The following is a 21,865-nucleotide window of genomic DNA, read 5'->3' as shown; positions in this document are numbered from 1 at the left end:
CTTCCCGTGGCGTACTGACACTAACTTGACGATCGCCACATGGCACAAATCATGTAAATTAAACTCCTCAAACAACATTATACATTGGCATACAATATTATTAAATGTTTAAGGCACTTAAATTATAAAGATTAACATTTCCTTAAAAAATTACTGTGGCCGTTTCTGCAGTCTCACTGCAGACAGCTGATCACAGCATGAAGCGGAGGAGTTGGGGCACCATGTGCAGATTTGAGTTGGTGGGGCACAGTGTTTGTTTGAGGGAGCCGTGCCCCCTCTTGCCCAGCGTGTAGCCGGCCCCAGTGGGAAGAAGGCTGGTGGGCTAATTTCAGCAAGCCAAAAATAAATTGTGTTATGTGTACCATAATTCGTGATCCTTGGTGTACTTTGATGAAAATATGTCAAAAGACATTATTAAGACACCTGGGAATGACTTTAAATTGTGGAAAAAAAGCATAATATGTCTCCGTATACTCAACAAGTCTTAAAATACTTTTTAATCAATTAATTAAATAAATCAAGGGTTGGATTACTCATCCCTGAATATTAAGTCATCAACTCGCAAAGACATTAAATATGCTTTCAACTTAATTTTTCACCTTGCCAAGATTTAAAGTACGCTTCCAACTTGGGAAATGGGAACATTCTGGGGAAGGACCCTTTCTGGTCCTAGTGTGCCCAGAGAGGGATGGACACATGGGTTTGGTGTGGTCGAACGTGAACTCAACTCCAGAATCCAAATTCTTACTTCCTGTGGGTGTACAGAGGGTCCTTGGTTTATAACTGTCTCAGTATACATGGTTAATCATGGCATATAATGAAGTAGTTTACACACAGTAAGCAAGAAAAAGTGGTCAGGTGGCGCAAGAAGATATGCTCAGTTACCACCACCATACTTACTGTTTTAGATTTATTGCCTAAAAGTGTTTTCCATTCAAATATTTACTCCAATTCCTGTATAACTATACTACGCCATTTGTGTAGGTTAGTGATAGACTACGGCAAATTCTGACATACATACAAAATGAGGTTACGTTGCCACCGTAGGAATGGAACTCCATCGTAAAGTGAGGACCTCCTGTAATGCTCATTTCTTTTGGCGACACATAAAACATGATCTTGGTTGCTGTGTATTACAATAGCAGGCACTTAATGGCTGTCAATCAAACACACCTTGACAATAACCTGGTAACGAGCTGTCGCTCCTCCTCGCTGTAGCTGGGCCAGTCCCGCCGCACGTACTTGTAGAAGTTGTCTTTCAGGAGATAGCTGCTGTCTTTGGGGTTCACTTTTGCCACCTGAAATACAAGCTACATCTCAAGCTTGCAGCGAAGCTTTAGTTTTCTGGTTTTATACCATTAAACACAACCGGCCTCCGTTAGGTTTCATTTCCAGTCTCATTTTGTATCACACACTTGTCCACTGTCGTCTTAAGTGATACCCTCATTGTACTCATTCTAATGACAATCTCGGGATTTCTTCTTCACACAGACTTGAAACTTGTCCTTAATGGGGTAAGACTCTGTGTCAGATTATAATCTTTATGGGCTGCAGACAGAACGTCCTATCCCCAAAACAAACACGTCTGCAGAGATAAGTACAGCATTGACCCAATTAGACGCAAACACGGGAACGTAAGTCTGTGTAAAACCATCGAACTACCATATTTTCTCAATTGTTCCATTCAGTCTGCCTCAAGTTTTGATGCTTTTTGCATTTGTCCATGTCAGTCCTTTCTATCGTGGTTTAAACTCCAGTTTCACTTGAGGTACATTTGAATACTATTGTTTATCTCATATATATATTAAAAAAAAAAAAAAAAAAAAAAAAAAAAAAAAGGCACACAAATAATGGCCTCCCCACCAAACCCCCACACCCTAGGCAAGTAAATCAATGCCCACAGCCACTGTGTGCAGACATGATGCCATGAAAAAGAGTATTGGTATTTGCAAATTCTTGTATTTTTGCATAGTTTCCCCACTTTAATGTTTAAGCTCAAGCAAATGGAAATATCAGACAAAGATAACCCAAGTAATCATTTTTGTTTCCTGTTGTCAAATGCTGATTTATTAAGGAACATCTATTCAAAGCTACTCTTCCTGCATGAAAAATAAATATTCAATCATGAATTAACTGTGGTTAACACCTCGAGGGCACAGGGACATGTTCGTGGACTTCAGCTCTGCGTTCAACACCACATCATCTCCAAACTCCTTTTCTCCAAGCTTCTCCAGCTCAATGTCTCTGCCAGTGGATTTACAGCTTCTTGACAGGCAGGACACAGCAAGTGAGGCTAGGGTACACCACCTCTGGCCGACACAACCTGGAGCTGAACACGCTCAAGACAGTAGAGATGATCGTGGACTTCAGGAAACATCCTTTGCCACAGCTGCCCCTTACGCTGTCCAACTGCCCTATATCAACTGTCGAGACCTTCAAGTCCCTAGGAAATACAGTTTCTCAGGACTTGAAGTGGGAGACCAACTTCAACTCGATTCTCAAAAAGGTCAGCAGAGGATGTATTTCCTGCGGCTTCTGAGGAACCTCGGCCTGGCACAGGAGCTGTTGAGGCAGTTCTACAAAGCAGTCATTGAATCGGTTCTGTGTTCATCCATCACAGTCTGGTTTGGTGCTGCCATAGAGGACAAAATGAGACTGCAAATGACAGTCAAGGCTCCCGAAAAAATGATCGGTACCCAGATACCCATTTTCTTGAGGACTTCCACAAGGCCACACAAAACCCTCCACATCCTGGTCCAGTCCACCAGTTAGTGACGTCTGTATGACGCCACGATTGAGCGAGCCAGAGCGAGCTGTTTAGCTTCTTAGCTCTGTAGTTAGTTAGCTTCCGGGCTAGAGAACAATTATAACTTAACTTTCCCTAAAGTGTCCGACTTGTGTTCATCTATAAATTGAAAGCAGTTCCGCCAGTTGCTCGCTGCGTCGTGAGCGGTGCGCCGGGTGTTACTACAACAATGAAAATGTATCGACTCTGGAAAAAAAAGTCTCCGTTTTATTTATGGAACGATAACCCGCTCTCATCTGCCTCTGATTGGCCACCAACATGACTACTATTAGTGGATAATGATTCGCTGAAGGATACACACACACACCCACACGCACACAGTGTTGGGAAAGTTCATTTTCTATGCGAACTAGTTCAAAGTGCAGTTCTCCGTTCCACTAATGAACTGGTTCAGTTCATATTTAAACATTTAGAACTAAGCTCACCATTCCAAAATTGAACTAGTTCATAATTCATTTTTGTTTTTTTTCCTTAATATGTTGCTGATGGGTTATTCCCCTTAAAATACTGACATTTCATGTTCCCATTGTTGCCACCCATTCAGTCCACACTATTAGCCAGCTGCAGCTTTCACCCTACAATCTCAAAAACATGAGGGGAAACGTGTTGCTTGAATGGTCTTTTTTAAAATGAGGAACTAAAACAAAAACAGGACTTTTGTCCTTAATGTACAAACATAAATACGCAACACAGTATGACAGGAACGATGGTGAAAGGACATTGATAACTGCATGATTTGCAGCTCTGGCTGACTATATTAACAAAATATTTTATTTGATCTATTCTTATAGTAAAAAACTAAATAAATTCCATATTATGACAATGTGATCGTACAGAGTTTTAACTAAATCATTCTGATACAAATAATTTTCCTAGTCGGCCTAATCAATTTTTACAAATATGTACTGGATTAGGTGGCACGGTGGACGACTGGTAAGAACGTCTACCTCACAGTTCTGAGGAGCGGGGTTCAATCCCCGGACCCGCCTGTGTGGAGTTTGCATGTTCTCCCCGTGCCTGCGTGGGTTTTCTCCGGGCACTCCGGTTTTCTCCCACATCCCAAAAACATGCTTGGTAGGTTAATTGACAACTCTAAATTGCCTGTAGGTGTGAATGTGAGTGCGACTGGTTGTTTGTTTGTATGTGCCCTGCGATTGGCTGGCAACCAGTTCAGGGTGTACCCCGCCTCCTTCCCGATGATAGCTGGGATAGGCTCCAACACGCCCGCGACCCTAGTGAGGAGAAGCGGCTCAGAAAATGGATGGATGGATGGATGTACTATATTACAAAAGAACCACCGAAGAACAAATTCAATCCCATTTACGAAGTGTACCTGAATGCACCTCACATTCCCACACAGCCGCGACGTGCCTGCCATGAATGGCAGCCGTGACTGCACTGAATCTCTTGCCAAATACGGCGTTTATCTGCCGACATATGAAGGCTCAGATACAGTATAGTGTGTTCAGACAGGTTTTCCCTGGAAATACCCAACAAAACCTGGCACTCGTGAATGAAAATGAACTTTCATTCAAAAACCGTTCTTCGACGCAAGAATGAGCATTTTCTCAAATACTTTCATTTGGCAGAAATGAACTAAGTTCAATTCATGTTCGCCCAAATTATTATTGTTAATTATTATTAACAAGTTCATGAACTTTCCTTCATTGAACTTGTTCAGGACCAGCGCGGGCACGCACGCGCACACGCATGTAAGCAATGCTGTGCGTCTATGGATGCAGATTGATAAAGTTTTATTTTTGCGGGATGCACATCAAATGAGATGATATCAATGATCATCATAAAAAGGATTTTTAATACAGAAATTACATTAGAAATAGACCTCCTGGAACGTAGATGTTCAATTAATCCTTTTAATATACGAATTTTGCTTTTTTAAATGAATTTTTCCACAACAAACCTTAAGAAATTTGTTTATACAACTCCTGTTTGTGATCTCATTCGATTGTGCAGGTGTACCTAATGAAGTGTTCAGTGAGTACATGTGCTTCCTCATACCTCCTCCAATATGGCACTAAGCTCTGCCTTGTCCTTGGCACAGACCCGCTCTCTCTCCAGCCACAGCAGAAGCTCCGGCTTCCTGTAGGTCTTGAGAGCTAGCAGGTGAATGATGCGCTCCCAGAGGGGCTTTTGGTGGGCCGAGGCCAAACTGCTGCTCCACCGGCTGAGTACAGGAGGTTTCCAGAAGCCGCTGTCCGATGTAGACACAATGGGCGGCCTCTTATGGCTCTTTATGCTTTTACCTGAAGAAAAAATACAAATGAGCCTGTTTAATCACTGGAGGATACACTATAATGAGCTTCACGACTTACACGGTACTCAACAGCTGCAATTACAATGCATATCTATGTTAACGTAAACAAAGTTGTGTACAATTTGGACATCTAAATATTCACTCTGTAGTGTGTTTTTATTTTCCTTTGGCTATTATGTTTTGTGTGACGCCCCCACAGAAAGGGCAATAGTGAAGGAAAAAGGGGCAAAGTGTGATGATGACAATAAAAAGGAAAATGGCACTTGCGACATAATGGTAACCTCTGTCCTCGCTGCTCACTACAAGATGGCTGAAGTGGCCATTCAACATAAAATAAATAAAATAAGAATCAAGTTGACTTGATTACCTACCTCAGCTAAGCGTCTATCTTGTCTAAAAAGGATGAGAAATTTATTTAATTCAAGTAGTTACCTTTTTAGTAGTTAATTTAGTTCTGGATTTATATGACGGTTCAAATTGTTTAAATAATACCCAAAACATTGCCTGCACAGTTAAGAAAGGTTATTATAATTGCAATAGTATGACTCTGGAATAGTATTTCTGTGATTTATATTGAAATTGAAACAAATCATAGGTGGACCATCATCCGGAATTGTGTTTGACCTTTAAAGTTCTGTACTGTAAAAAGGTTCATTTCATACTCTAGTAACTTAGCCAATTCTCATTCAAATGATCTCAAATATGAATGAGATGACTAAATATGTTTTTCTGTTTTTTTTTCACGGTGAAGATTCAGATGTCTTTGTGAAATTGGTTAGAAAATGTATGCAGTATCTGTTTGAATATGTTATTGTACTAACATGAAGCCCGTTTAATTTTGTTCGCCTAGGACATGCAGCTAATCATATATTCATATTTTAAATTATGTAAAAAAAATGTAGAAAATAAGGCCAAGCATCAAATATAGTAAACCTTTTAATAAATCCAGGAGGAGCATACAAATATGTCAGACAAGACAAAACTACCTGATTATCATGAGGCCGAACTGTCTCCGTGACGACTTCCCCCGAAATAATAGTCTCGAAAGTGCACGCAAGCCATTTCCAGGTAAAAATGATCACTTGAGCAGACAGTTGTGGGGCATGTTAGGGCATGGGTGAGAGTTACCTCCCCTTGCTAATCCTATTACACATTAATCTGCACTTTGAAGGTCACAGCAGAGGCTTTAATTTCAACCATAAAATATGTGTTGCAATGTTATCAGTAATTTCAGCCATAAATCATTTGTGAAACATGATGCATCAATGATAGTACGAGACGTTTGCACAACCATGTGCCTCTTCTTTAGCTATGACATGCTTCATAATGAGCGCGCATGTCCTAAAGATAAAAGGGAAATACAGAGCACAGCTATTGAAGGCTTTATCATTTGCATCTTCACCTTAAAAAAGGGTTAAATTTAGTCAAACGCATCCAGAATTTGAGCAAGAGTCTGGAGCTCGGCAGTGACATGGGGGTCTTACAGTCCTGCCAGGAAACAATATTGCGTAACTGCAGCAAGCGCTGAAGAGAAGTAAAATAGGAGAAAAGAAGCTGGCAAGTGGATGCTTGATTTATATGTTGCATGATGTTCATGATTTTTAACATCTGATGAAATGTGAAAAGTCAATGTGCGTTAAGAGGAGAGTAATCCCATTAGTTTTAAAAATGGCATTTTTTAATGTATGCAAAAAAACAATGGGAGTTATGCTCCTACCATCTTAAAAATAGGAAAGAACTGGCTTATGATGTCATTTGGATCTTTTGCATCTGTAACAATAGTTTAAAGACAGATGCGGTTTAAATGTCACTGTGGACCACTTTGGGTGTTTTTTCCAAAGCCAGATGCGAGCAAAGAAATTTCACTGGCAAGCAATTGCTTAAAAATGTTGGAAAACTAATATCAAAACACAATGTGATTACACAGCTATACACAGTTTTGGTGGTGCACTGCTTTCCTCTCCTGAGACGCCGGATGGTGGACCAGAATTTCCTCGAAGCTGTCCGGAAGTCTTTCTCCATGGCCTCACCGAACTCCTCCCATACCCGAGTTTTTGCTTCAGCGACCACCAAAGCTGCATTCTGCTTGGCCAGCCGGTACCCATCAGCTGCCTCAGGAGTCCCACAGGCCAAAAAAGCCTGATAGGACTCCTATGGCCCCTCCCACAGGTGGTGAGCCCACGGGAAGGGGGACCCACGTTACCCTTTCGGGCCCCATGGCGCTGCTGACCTCGACTCGGGATGTTGTGAGTCGGTGGGGAGAATACTTCGAAGACCTCCCCAATTCCACCGACACACCTTCCCATGAGGAAGCCGAGGTGAGCTCTCCTATCTCTGGGGTTGAGGTCACCGAGGTGGTTAAAAAGCTCCTTGTTGGCAAGTCCCTGAGGGTGGATGAGATTCCTAAAGGCTCTAGATGTTGTGGGGCTGTCCTAGTTGACACGTGTCTGCAACATCGTGTGGACATCGGGGACAGTGCCTCGGGATTGGCAGACTGGGGTGGTGGTCCCCCTTTTTAAGAAGGGGGACCGGAGGGTGTGTTCCAACTACAGGGGGATCACACTCCTCAGCCTCCCTGGTAAGGTCTATTCAGGGGTGCTGGAGAGGAGGGTCCGTCGGGAAGTCGAATCTCAGATTCAGGAGGAGCAGTGTGGTTTTCATCCTGGCCGTGGAACAGTGGACCAGCTCTTCACCCTCTGCCGGGTCCTCGAGGATGCATGGGAGTTCACCCAATCAGTCTACATGTGTTTTGTGGACTTGGAGAAGGCGTTCGACCGTGTCCCTCGGGGAGTCCTGTGGGCGGGGGGGGGGGGCTTTGGGAGTATGGGGTACCGAACCCCCTTATACGGGCTGTTCGGTCCCTGTACGACCGGAGTCAGAGTTTGGTCCGCATATCCGGCAGTAAGTCGGACTCGTTCCCGGTGAGGGTTGGACTCTGCCCTTTGTCACCGATTCTGTTCATAACTTTTATGGACAGAATTTCAAGGCGCAGCCGAAGCGTAGAGGGGGTCCGGTTTGGTGGCCTCAGTATTGCATCTCTGCTTTTTGTAGATGATGTGGTTCTGTTGGCTTCATCAAGCCGTGACCTACAACTCTCACTGGAGCAGTTTGCAGCAGAGTATGAAGCGGCTGGGATGAGAATCAGCACCTCCAAATCTGAGACCATGGTCCTCAGTCGGAAAAGGGTGGCGTGCCCTCTTCAGGTCGGGAATGAGATCCTGCCCCAAGTGGAGGAGTTCAAGTATCTTGGGTCTTGTTCAAGAGTGAGGGAAGAATGGAACAGGAGATCGACAGACGGATCGATGCAGCGTCTGCAGTGATGCAGACTTTGTGTCGGCCCGTTGTGGTAAAGGAGCGAAGCTCTCAATTTACTGGTCGATCTTTGTTCCTACCCTCACCTATGGTCACGAGCTGTGGGTCGTGACCGAAAGAACAAGATCCCGGATACAAGCGGCCGAAATGAGTTTCCTCCGCAGGGTGTCCGGGCTCTCCCTTAGAGATAGGGTGAGAAGCTCGGTCATCCGGGAGGATCTCAGAGTAGAGTCGCTGCTCGTTCACATCGAGAGGAGCCAGATGAGGTGGCTGGGGCATCTGATTTGGATGCCTCCCGGACGCCTCCCTGTTGAGGTGTTCCGGGCATGTCCCACCGGGAGGAGATCCCGGGGACGAAGCAGGACACGCTGGAGGGACTATGTCTTTCGGCTGGCCTGGGACCGCCTCGGGATCCCCTCGGAAGAGCAGGATGAAGTAGCTGGGGAAAGGGAAGTCTGGGCGTCCCTGCTAAAGCTACTGCACCCGCAACCCGACCTCGGATAAGCAGAAGAAAATGGATGGATGGATGGATGGAATGTGATTACTGATAAGTGTAGCAAAGAAAAACAACTGAAATTCTGACAAATTGAGTCCTAATAAAATGTTTAGATTGACGCCGTTTGAATTCCTTTACAATATATGTGTAAAATACAAACTGACTTCGAGCCAGGCATTAAATCCCCCAAACATCTTGAAGCCATAGATGTATGCATGTGCCTCATCCTCCATCTGGCATTTCAACCTTACTGGATGTGAGGTGGATTTCTGGCCGCTTTATATTTAGCATAGCATAGAATTGGCTGTAGACCACTAACCTTTTACACTCTGACCAAGCACTCCAATAAGCAAGGAGATGTAAGTGAACCACTGAGAAAGACCACATTGTAAATTTGGTACATTACATTTCCATCAGCTGGAGCCTATCCCAGTTGACTTGGGGGGAGAGACGGGGTACCCGGAGCTTGTTGCCAGCCATCACAGAGAACATATAGACAAACAAGAAGTTCCACTCGTAGAAGGGAAATTCACACCTATGGACAATTTAGTGTTCAATTAACCTAACATACTTTTAGAATGTGGCTCGGGAAAACACACAAACATGGGGAGAACGTTCAAATACCAACCATGACTTTTAAGGTGATCTGTTTCTTACGGGGCTGGACTTAAACCCACAACCTTCGAGTTGCAAGACACCCAATCGAGGTGAATACTTACTGGGATGTGTGGCTCCGGGTTTTATCTCGATGGCGGAGCGGCTCCAGCTGTCCTTCTCCACCTGAGACATCCTCTCACGCGTCATCTGGTAGGAGTCCTCGGTGGCACACACTGTGATCTTGTCCTGGATGACTCCTTGCGCTTCCAGCCGCTCGCGGCCGTCACTGCAAAACCCAAAACACAAAAAATCTCCTGAGCCACAGGAGCTTTTAGCTGTCAACACGGAAAAGACAAAATCCAGTGAGCTACCTCACAGCAGCATACAAACAAGGACTCGGGGCAACACAGTGTGGTTTGCGGTGGGAGCTGGCCAAGATGGCCGAGGTTACTCTATGTTATGTCACAGACTGGATATAGCCCGCCATGCTACAAGGGAAAAAGACAAAAGGTTCATGGCAGGCTACAGCCTGTGGAAAAACTCCAGCTTGGCTCGGTCGAACTGCCTTGCAAAACTCTTCTATGACAAGAGTCATGCGTCACACTGCTTCATTTGCATGCATGACTGCACACTTTCAAGCATTTGTCTTGCAAATATCAACTCACTTGTGAGGCAAAAGCAAGCAAACAGGGATGGAGGGACACTTTAAAATACTGTATAACAGAATGGAAATTGAATTTCCTACTTCCAGAAACGAATATAGCTGCTTTTTTAATACTCCTCCTGTCACTTTGCTTGTTAGACTATTACAGGCACAAGACTGAAAACAGAGCTGCTTAAAGCTAGCTGACCGGCAACATGAGGTAACAACCCAATAAAATGATTCAATCAGCAGTCTAGCAGAAAACAGTTGGTCACATCTTGCACACAGGAGCTAGTAGTGCCTTGTGAAGACACGAGCAGACAGCTAAAGAATCGTGAAAGAAAAACAATGAAACTGACCCAAATGGATGGAGTATTGATCTTCAGCCATTATAAAGTTTCTACGGGCCAGAAATAACGCACGACTCAAACAACACATACGAGGTTCCAGGACTGATGTCACACGCTATATATTTCAAATCCACACTACAAACGATGAGTTTTCCCCATCAATCCAGGCCAGATGGTCAACTATCATATCACCATAGAGATACTACAGGTTTTTGCTTCATTTCGTACACTAGAAGAGGCACACCCGTTCACAATGGCCTGAGCATCTGATAGTTCACCCATCCATCTATTTTCCGTACCGCTTATCCTCACTAGGGTCGCGGGAGTGCTGGAGCCTATCCCAGCTGACTCAGGGAGAGAGGCGGGGTACACCCTGTGACTGGTTGCCAGCCAATCGCACGGCACATACAAACAAACAATCATTCACACTCACATTTACACCTACGGACAATTTAAGAGTCCTCAATTAACCTACCAAGCATGTTTTCAGGATGTGGGAAGAAACCGGAGTACCTGGAGAAAACCCACGCAGGCATGCGGAGAACATGCAAACTCCAAACAGGCGAGGCCAGGTTTGAACCCGAGTCCTAAGAACTGTGAGGCAGATGTGCTAACCACTCGATCACCGTGCCGCCCATTTGATCGTTCCCTGTCAAAAAGAATATCGCCTTGCTGGAGCCACCTCCCTACGCAGCCTACCTGGCTACCTGTTTGATTTTGATTTTTCCCTGTTTCCCAAGCTCAAGGGGGGGCGGTCAAGTGGACCCCTTTTGAAGACATGAACGACATCAACATGTCGGTGACAATGGCGCTATGGAGGATCCCAGAAAAATTTAGGTTTGGTGATGTGTCCATGTGTCACCTTCACACAGTATAGTGTATGAATTGCTGCCTCCATGAGTGAAAGTACTTTAGGTACTGTCATGAACGGAACAGAGGATAGGACCCAAAAATGCACGACTCCAAAACAAATGGACAGTTTCCAAAAAGAGAGGTTTAATATACGGGCGGTACACAGGCAGGCAATCCAAGAAAGGCAACAGTATCCAAAAACATGAGGCAAAGAGGCAAGGTCGATAATCGGAACAGGGTCAAGTCTTACTGTGAGTCTGTGACGTGGAAACAAGGAATGCTGGAACGCGACGACAAGGTACAACGAACTGGCAACGAGAGGGAATGAGACACGAGGTTAAATACAATAGGTAATTAGGGTGAACGAGGCACAGGTGGTGAAGATGCTCACAGGAGCAGGTGTGTGTGAAACAGGGGGGGGAAGACAAAACCTGGAACACACACCCATGACAGGTACTTCCTTTCTTCCCCACACTCATGCAAGTCGAAGCCGTTTGCTTGCCTATTCAATGGTAACAAAAGCCGTACTTGCCATTATTATTCTTGATCATCTGGGATTTTGACAAAAGGATGTCATAGACACATTATTAAAACACATGGGAAGTGTTTTAAAAATCATTTTCAAAACAGAGGCTGTGTATGACATTTAGTTTTCACTGTAGTTCTACTTGAGCTTCCTACCTTGAAACATATTGCTGGATGCAGTCGAAGCTAGCCTGTGGCTGGTCTTTGCAGTCGCTGGATAAGTAGAAGGAGAAGACGCGAAGCGCATTGGGCGACTCTGCTGTGGCAGCTGGTAACTTGATGTACTATGAAGGTAACAGGAGAGGAACGAAGTAGGTGACTAGTAAAGGAAAACAACCCAAACATAATGAATGTGTATTAAAAATGCTAAGTATAAAGGCAAGTATAAAAGATGTTCAAGACAGTACTTAAGACGTCACACACTGTAGACCTCAGCTGACTCAGAGTTTGTGAGAGTGAAACAAGAGGCTCACTCCACTCATCAGCTCACTGCACAAGTCTTTACTTGCAAGCTTTTGCAAGTGTTAAAACAAAGTGCACTGCTACTACTGTATATTGATCTGGACTGAAAGTTACACATACAGTAAACTTGCAAAGGTTGCACAAGTGGCTCATCTCAGCATGTGACATAACACTTTAATGGGACTGTGTACTATTTAGCTCTGAGATACACTCTTTAAGCTTGTATAGGTTAATCCCGGATGTGGTTGTAAAAGACAGAGGTCAAAAAACATTTGTTACAGCAAGACTGTTATGTGCACATGCTGTGACTGACTCACTTTAACAACCAATTAGTTAGTACAGTACACAGAAACTAAATAGTATTTCAAGGTCGAACACAAATAATCTGTCAAATCTCTGATGTGTTCTGATTTCAAAATTTTTCCAATGCGACCGATAACACAAATAGAAATGATCATTTCCTGGGTTAAACTATTTCCATCATAAAACTCATTGGTTGTGCAGGCCAGGTTCTAGGTAACACTTAATGTAGTGGCCATACAAGTATAAAAAGTTCCACTAGTAGAAGGCTAATTTACTCTTTAAACATTCTTTTAACTTCAATAACAAACGTGCATCATCTTTCTTATCTTTTCTTACAAATCTAAAATATTAGTAGGCATGAATCAGTTGTGACTCAAATTGGGATTCGTGTGGCTGATCATCGAATCAGAATTTCCAGACTCAAATCAGAACAAATCTTAGAATATCATACCATTTTTTTCTGACAAAAGCTGAAACTGCTGCCATGCCCCATTTACTTTAAAAAAAATCTAAATATTTCAGGATTTCTAGCCTGTGTTTATGGCAGACACAATTTGTTTTTATTGCGCATAGTTTCTGCACATGTGCACAGTTGTAGTTCGTTCTTGCAGTCATGGATCGAGGATGCAAATGGCTATAGCACTTTACCGAGATCTCCGCAGGAGGCGTCCGATAGCCGAGCCCAAGGAGCTGCACGGATATTCATGGCAGCACCACAATCGAAACAAGAAACCAGTCATCGCTGGAGGGGGATGGTGACCGCGCCAAAATGAATGGGAGAAAGCTGACCCATTACAGGGTGGCAGATGACAAGAGCCAGCTAGCTAGCTAGTCATGGTACGGCTATAGGCCATTTTATTATTTTCAACTAAAAAGATGGGAGAAGATGGGAGAAGTGGCAGCCAAAACGTGCCAGCGTATTCTCTTTTTGTTTCAATAGATAGTTTTCATATAATCAAATGGGATTTTTCAATTGTTGGACTATGACGTCTTTATTTCAGAGTAGTACAATGAGTAACAATTTGATTCTGATTTAGAAGTCATTTGTTACTGTCAACACGAATGAATCAGGATTTAGAGGGTGACTCCAAGACCTAACGACAAGTTAACATTAAAAGAAACTAAAGAAACCACTATGAAAATGATATTCACCAATGTGATGCACTGTAGGTAAAACTTTGCCTTCTAAATGTGTCCTCATGGTATCCTTGTTTAACATATCTGCTTTCAGAGAGAAAACATGCAAGGAAAGAAAGTGACGTTTCTCTAGTGCTGTTTATATTGCTGCAAAGTAAAACCACAACAGCTAAAATCATTGCAAAAGGTCATGAGATTAGGCAGTGGTACAAAGGTTGCCTTACTAGGCCTCATGGACAACATCTCCACACCAAACATTTGTAAACAACTCATCTAATTGTACAGCTTCTCTATTAAAAAATTAGGTTGAGTCTTTCATGTCTATTTTCACAGAATTTCTTGTACAGAGATAAAAGATGATGAAAACCTCTCTGTCTCTCGTTAATTTCTTTATTTCCAGGGAATTGGTCTGTGACAAACTTGCTGGGTGGTACTTGGAACGAAGCAACAGGATGACTACATGTTGTGGAAAAATACCGTTTCACAGGAGTGTAGTGTAGGACAGCGGTCAGATCTCCACACAGCTATAAAACTGAGCTGGTCTTGTTAAAAAGCCAGCCTTCCTCTCTAACTGGGAGCACATGGCTGCACATGATTTATTTGAAATGGCAGTGGTGTTGTCAGCGAGAACAGTGTGGATAGACACGTCGACGCTAGAGAAGAACTGTGTGTAAGTGCAATGCTTTTTAAAGGTTTCGTTTATTTGACTGAGAGTCTTGGGTCAACCTTAAGGAGTAACTAATTAGACCATGATGATTTTGTCTTTAGCCTTCAAACCTCATCCACATAACGACTCATTAACTCAGAGATTATATTCAGCACTTTTTGTTTGCTTGTTAGTAGCATTACACCCAAAAATCTGACCTCTAGAAAACTTTGCCCAACAGTGGGCATTGGCAGGGACGTGGGATGAAGCAGCTGTTTCTAAGAGTTTTCAAGGTCAACTTCAAGGTCAAAGTGCATTTATTGTCAATTCTTCAATATGCGTAACACATACAGAGGAATGACATTACGGTACTCAAGGGCCTGCGGTGCTACAAAGACAGTACAAATAATATCAATATAAAAAGCTAAATAAAACTATGATATATACATTATAAAAAGTATTAATTGAATGTGCAATATCAAAGATCAGGTGCAACATAGTCAAGGTCAGAGAAAGAAAGCCAAATAAGACATAAATTCGATGACAAAAATCCAATGCTGCAAAAGTGGCTAGTGCGACCCTGTGTGTGTGTGTGTGTGTGTATTGATGTGTGTTTGTGTGTGTGTGTGTGTGTGTGTGTGTGTGCATGTGAATGTATGCGGGTCATTAGAGTTCAGGTGGGCAGAGGAGAGAAGAGGAAGAGGGGGCAAAGTGGGCACAGAGTTCAGATTCCTGACAGCCTGATGAATAAAATAGAGCTTTGAGCCGGCTCGTCCTGACCCGGAGACTCTGCAGGCTCCTCCCTGATGGCAGCAGACTGAAGAGGCTGTGTGATGGATGGGTGGCATCCCCCGCTATGTGGAGGGCTTTGCGGGTGAGGTGGGTGCTGTAAATGTCCTGCAGGGAGGGAAGAGACAGTCCGATGATCTTCTCAGCTGCGGCAGGATGCGGTGCAGGCTTCGTACCACACAGTGATGCAGTTGGCCAGGATGCTCTCTATGGTCCCTCTGTAGAACGAGCACATGATGGGGGTCGGGGCTCTGGCTCTTCTCAGCTTGCCCAGGAAGTAGAGACGCTGGTGAGCTTTCTTGGCCAGTGATGAGCTGTTGCTGGTCCAGGAGAGGTTCTCGGTGATGAGCACTCCCAGGAACTTGGTGCTGCGCACTCTCTCCACTGCAGCACCATTGATCTTCAGGGGAGCATGCTGGGAGTGCGCTCTCCTGAAGTCCACAACAATCTCCTTGTTTTTTTTCCATATTTAGAGAGAGATTGTTGTCTGTGCACCACCCGGCCAGGTGGCTCACCTCACTCATGTAGTCTGTCTCGTCCCCTTTGCTGATGAGACCCCCCCACAGTTGTGTCGTCTGCAAACTTGATGAAGAGGAGGGGACTCAACACACAACCTTGAGGGGCCCCCGTGTTCAGAGTGATGGTGCTGGATGTGTTGCTGCCGACCCGTACTGCCTGCGGAAAGTCAGAAAGTCCAGCAGCCAGTTGCACATCGAAGTGTTAAGCCCCAGCTGGTCCAAGTGTTAAGCCCCAGCTGGTCCAATTTGTAGATCAGTAGTTGAGGGATGATGGTATTGAATGCTGAGCTGAAGTCTATGAACATCAGTCTGACATATGAGTCGTTAGAGTCTAAGGGTGTGAGGGCAGTAGAGACGGCGTCATCGCTTGACCGGTTGGACCGATATACAAACTGGAAGGGGTCCGGGGGTGGGGGGTAGGACTTAATGTGGTGCATCACTAGCTGCTTGAAGCACTTCATCAGGATGGGGGTGAGCGCTACAAGACGGTAGTCATTGAGGCAGAAGGGAGACCACTTCTTCGGTGCCGGGATGATGGTGATGGCTTTGAAGCATGTGGGAATAACACCCTGACTCAAGGAGGTGTTAAAGATGTCCGTGAGTTCAGCTGCACAGTCCCTCAAAGCACGACCAGGTATGTTACGACCAGTGCCCGGGGATTTTCGTGTGTTGATCCTGTCAAGAGATCTTTTCACGCTGTCCCGGGTCAGTGTCAGCACTTGGTCACCAGGAGGGGGTGGAGTCTTGTGTGTAAGGGTGCTGTTGTGTGCCTCAAAGCGAGCAAAGAAGACATTTAGCTCATTTAAGGCTTTTTTAAACTCGCACGGAGAGCGAACGCGCTGACGTCACTGCGGCTGTCCCACGTGTAGTTTGCCTTTATACTCGAGCGCAACCCACGCGTGCAGTTTTGTACTGTAGTTCACCTCCAAGTTGGGGGTGTCGCTACGGCTGGTATTGCCTAGGACACCACAGGGTGGAGTTTCCTCTGCATTTTTGGCCCATTTCCGGTAGCTGTTTTTACTTTCCTTTCAATAACAAGGAACAAAGCAACAACAACGGCGACCGTGGTACGGTGTCTACTACAACAAATGGACCTAGATGACCAGATGATACGTTTAATTAAGCTGCAAAATCGATCAAGAACGCCGCGCCGTAGATGGTATGTAGAACCAAGGGGCACGCAGAGTACGTCATCACAGCGTGTGACTAAAACCGACCAATCACGAGAGATGATCTCCGCGCCGTTCGACGCGCAGCAACAATTTTTGCCGTATGCGTGTCGAGCTACGCAGACGGGCCGCGCGGGCCAATTCGTTGGCCACGTGATGCAATGCGGGCGTTGTTGTTTAGCAGGGGGGTGGAGCTGTCGCAGGTCTGTGGTGAGGGTTTATAGTCCGTAATGGTCTCAATACCACGTCACAGACTCCCGGTGTCACTGCTGTCACTGAAACGGTCGGTGATCTTCCTAGAATACTCCCTCTTGGCCTCCCTAATGCCATGGGACAAATTGGCCCTGGCTGTCCTCAGTTCCTCCTCATCCCCAGATCTAAAAGCCACGTTGCAGACCTTCAGTAGTCTGTAGACCTCCCCCGACAGCCATGGCTTCTGATGAGCACGGACGGTGATGGACTTAGTAATGGTGACATCACTCATGCACCTGCTGATGTAGGCACTAACAGTCTCTGTGTACTCCAGAAGGTCTGTGATGGAGTTGTAGGTGGCAGCCTGTTTGAACATGGTCCAGTCTGTGGTGGTGAAACAGTCTTGAAGTGCCGAAAGAGACTCTTCTGGCCACACTCTTAAGGCATCTTTATACTCGCGACCGCGCTGACGTCACTGCAGCTGTCCCTCGTGCAGTTTGCCTTTATACTCGAGCGCAACCCACGCGAGCTGTTTTGAAAGTGTGCTGCAGTTCTCCAAGTCGTGAGTGTCGCTACGGCTGGTATTGGATAGAACACCACAGGGTGGAGTTTCGTCTGCATTTTTTGGCCATTTCCGGTAGCCGTTTTTACTTTCCTTTCAGTAACAAGGAACGAAGCAACAACAATGGCGACCGCTACAGAACAAATGGACCTAGATGACCAGATGATATGTTTAATTATGCTGCAAAATCGATCGATAAGGCAGCGACGTAGATGGTATGTAGAAACAAGGAGCACGCTAAGTACGTCATCACAGCATGTGACTAAAACGGACCAATCACGAGAGATGATCTCTGCGGCGTTCGACACGCAGCAACTATTTTTGTCGGATACGGAGTATAGAGGCCTTTACCCGTTTCCTAACTGGTTGGCAGACTTTAACCAGTGGTCTGTAAACTGGCATTAGCATAACAGTGAGATGGTCTGAGGTGCCGAGGTGGGGGAGGGGAAGGGCCTTGTAGGCCCCTCTCAAGGGGGTAAAAACATTGTCCAGAGTGTTATTTCCCTGTGTTGGAAAGTCAATGTTTGAGTAGAGTTTAGGAAAGAGTTTTTTTCAACTATAAAAAGGATTTAAAACAAAAAAAAAGTGTTTTTGCCGTTTGTTACATGCCATGGTTGTCCGGCTGCGGAGGGGTGGGGCGGGCACCACCCCTCCCCCTCCTCCCTCCCCTTTGAGCCCCGCCTTCCTCTCGCCTCTCTTGGCGCCCTCGTCCGTCCTTGATCACGACTGCCGCTTAACATGGGCTCGCTTTGGCGGGCTATGGCCGTTTTTGGGTGGCTGCTGGCTCCTGCGTTGGGCCCTGTTGGTGGCAGTGGCCCCCATGCTCTCTGGGGATGGTGGGGCTCACCCATCCTCGATGTGCCGGCTCAGCAACTCCGTACTCCAGTTGACTAACATGCATGTGATATGGTGTTCATTCACTAATAAATTCAATTGACACACTATAGGCTTTAACTACTTGTGCTAGGATCACCAACAACAACACAGGTTATATTAACATAACTCACAGGTTCTTACAGGTGCTTAGACACTAAAAAAAATAATTCCACCGCACCACTCGTCAATAGCACTGCCTTGCTCATTTTCCCACATCCTGTCCTGCCCTTTTCTGTCCTCTCTTATCTTGTTCTCTTGGTTAGTTATTGCATGTCCCCATTGCGTGTTCCCCCCCCCCGCACTCCATCTACAAATGATTGTTGTCATGTTACTTGTGTTCAAATATCGAGACTATCTCACTATTGTTCTGCTGTGGTTCTCACCCCTCGTCCCCTTGTCTACTCTGTCCCTCTGTCTGACCCCTAAAACCCTTTTCTGAGCGGCTGCATTTTCAATAAACATCAGAATAATAAAAAAAATAAAAAATAAGCAGAGGGGGTTATTTCAAACTCCCCTTTTGCACAGCAAAACTGTTCCAGCACAAAGGCATACGGATCCACCATTCTGCAAGGCCATGCAGCTGAACAGGACATGGAGAGTTGGTGCTGGTTGGCCAGACTGCTCGAAGGCGCAATCTGATCACACTGATGAACTCTGCTAAATAAAATAATTTATCAATTGGTTTCCAACCACACTCTGATGTGGTTCCTCGTGTTTGGTTTTCCATTACCTTTAACGCATCCAGAAGCTTCACAGTGACATGACGTTGTCCAAAGGCCCCAAGATCACAAGTCTTTCTGGCACAACTGGATCATGAGGACCAAAGCCCCTTAATAAATCATGCTGCCGTTCCACTTTGCCAGGTGTTAAATAAACACGGCTTTTCCATTCCCACCCTTCATTGGGTTGGCAACATTACATGAGCACCAACAACGAACAGACTAAGCAATTTATGTAAATAATTACTTAATCTTACAGATACAGTGGTTCCTTCAAGGCCACATGCCTTAAAGCTGATTTGGAAGAAAACCTTTCGGAAAAACGTCTTAAACAGCATACATATTTTAGCTGTAAAACCGCCATAATCCAGCACATCACGCAAGCCAAAGGACTTTATTTGGATTGTCTGTTATTGGTGTTGTGTATTTCAGTTGCATCTGTTTGTGCAATAAGAGTAGATTACGCTAGCGCTCTTTTTAGTTGTCACCAGTTTTAGAATATTTAATTGGTTAACTTCTGTTTAAACTTGCATGACAATTAATGTTAAAATGTTACTTAAAACATTGCTTTTACAGTTAACTTATTTTATTGTGGAATACATTTTTCCAAATGGAATTGACATTTTCATTAACCTAATAGCCTTAACCTAAATAAAACCTAATAACCTAATTCATTAACCTAATTGCCGAACTCATATTGGAACATTTTCAGAAAACAAGAAAGAACACAATAAACTCCACAAATAGGACAAGTCCAGTTGCCTCGATTCAGCCTTTCCAGATTACCATTATCTGGATGACTGAGACTAAATAGACAAAGTAAAAAAAAAATCAGGAAGCACTTTTTTAATTGATTTTGGGACAGTAAGTTAAAAATTACTTGGGTTCACGTTTTGCTTTCAAAGTTGACCAAATGAAGGTCACCCAGCATGAGAGAACGGAATGTGGTCAACCTTCAAGATACAGTATCACTGGATATTGTCATCGTTACTAGTGTCGCAGGGAGCTGGAGTCTATCCCAGCTGAATTTTGGCAAAAGGCAGACTATACCCCGGACTGGGTGCCAGTCAATCACAGGGAACATACAGTATAGACACAGAAAAGAAAAATTCACGTTCACACATTACTGAGTGGAAATTACTTTCCAAAGCACAGAGTAATTGCAATAATATCCTAAGACAAAAAAATAACAAGTATTCTTATCACATATGGTCATAAATTAAAAATGGAATGAGCTGTGAAGAAAAAATTTTGCTTAGTTCTACAAAAAGTCCATTGGTGATCAGTAAAAACCAAGACAGAATGTTCTAAATGAGCAACAGTTTCACTCACAGTCATCATAAATGTCTTAGCAGACTAGAAAGGAAATGGCTCCTTTTCCTGGCGTTATCAAACTATAAAGTTGATGGAACAAAAACTGTGAGAGACTGCTGTCGGTGCACAGGGCTTAGGTTTCCTGCAAGCTTTTGGCTGAATGTGGTGTCGGAGTGTAGAACTCATGCAGCCTATTGTTTCCATATCCTCTGCAGCCTGAGTAATGGCCTTCTGAAAACAGCCTGTCTTTTGTTCCGGCATCCTGGGCTCCAGAGCCATGGCACTGCCTCGCCTCTCTGGTTTGATGGTATGAGGAGGAGAGGGGGGAGTGAAACCTGTCGCCACCACCGCTGTCTGTTTCCAGCAGGAGGCAAGCAACCCTTTGCTGGATCCACAGTACACATACCCAGCGTGTGACTGTGTGTGTTAATCCAGTGTGAAAAACTGGAAGCTGAGCTCCAGCTCCTCTTACTAGGGTGAAGTCAGCATGTCTGCAACTCGAAAGGCAGAGGAGGAGCAAGGCCAAGGATGAGCTATCTGTGACACACACACACACACACACACACACACACAAACACACAAACACACAAGACATCATCCCAAACAAGAGATGGATTTCCAGGACCAGTAGTTGCTATTCGAGTTAAGCCCCTCCCTTAACAACAATACCACACCACCTTTAGCAGGGTCATCGTGCAATACTGAACCAAATAAAAACAGGTGATGGGGGGGGGGAATGCAGATACAGTAATCCCTCTCTACATCGCGGTTCATGCTATGCTGCTATATTGCAGATCCTTTTTGATGTGCGTCTCAGATGAAAGACCCACATCAAACAAGATCAGGGAAAATGATCAGGGACGCATAAAGCATGGTGAATCTGCGTCCACAGACGCACAACATTCCTTACTTACGTATGTGTGCAAGGCTCAAATTAAGCATCACTGAGATTCACATGCGACTGCCTCCAGCGGGAGACAGCGCATGTCATCAAGACTGAGCATATAATCACCTTCCATTTACAATTTTACTGAGAGACAGAGCAAACAGGCTCCAACGCTTGAGGGGAGAGGAAGTCGAGAAGTTGGGGTGCGTCTTTGAGATTTTCCCAACATTGACGATGATAAGAATTTGTCTCTTGCAGGTGCTTGAGGCTAGACTGTCAACTTCAACAAATTGTGGGTCACTGCGATCCCTCCCCTTGCAGCCCCCAAGCGAGGCCGGCTCTACACATACAACGCCAATTCCAATGAAGTTGGGACGTTGTGTTAAACATAAATAAAAACAGAATACAATCATTTGCAAATCATGTTCAACCAATA

General features: G+C 44.6%; 1 protein-coding gene across 2 annotated transcripts in view; it reads right to left on the bottom strand.

The window, feature by feature from the left end:
• The window catches only part of LOC133397407 (RNA polymerase II elongation factor ELL2-like), a 46,006-nt gene that overhangs the window by 10,015 nt on the left and 14,126 nt on the right, over positions 1–21,865 (bottom strand). For both annotated transcript variants that reach the window (XM_061668265.1, XM_061668267.1), the window contains 4 exons: positions 12,013–12,140; positions 9,609–9,772; positions 4,826–5,070; positions 1,174–1,298 (listed from right to left, as the gene is read on the bottom strand). In XM_061668265.1, the coding sequence (XP_061524249.1) occupies positions 1,174–1,298; positions 4,826–5,070; positions 9,609–9,772; positions 12,013–12,140 (662 nt within the window). The remainder of the gene's footprint in view (positions 1–1,173; positions 1,299–4,825; positions 5,071–9,608; positions 9,773–12,012; positions 12,141–21,865) is intronic.

Source organism: Phycodurus eques, chromosome 2 (genome assembly GCF_024500275.1).
Source record: "Phycodurus eques isolate BA_2022a chromosome 2, UOR_Pequ_1.1, whole genome shotgun sequence".
NCBI lineage: Eukaryota > Metazoa > Chordata > Actinopteri > Syngnathiformes > Syngnathidae > Phycodurus > Phycodurus eques.
The sequence above is the reverse complement of the archived record's forward strand: the minus strand, read 5'-3'. Positions and strand labels throughout refer to the sequence as shown.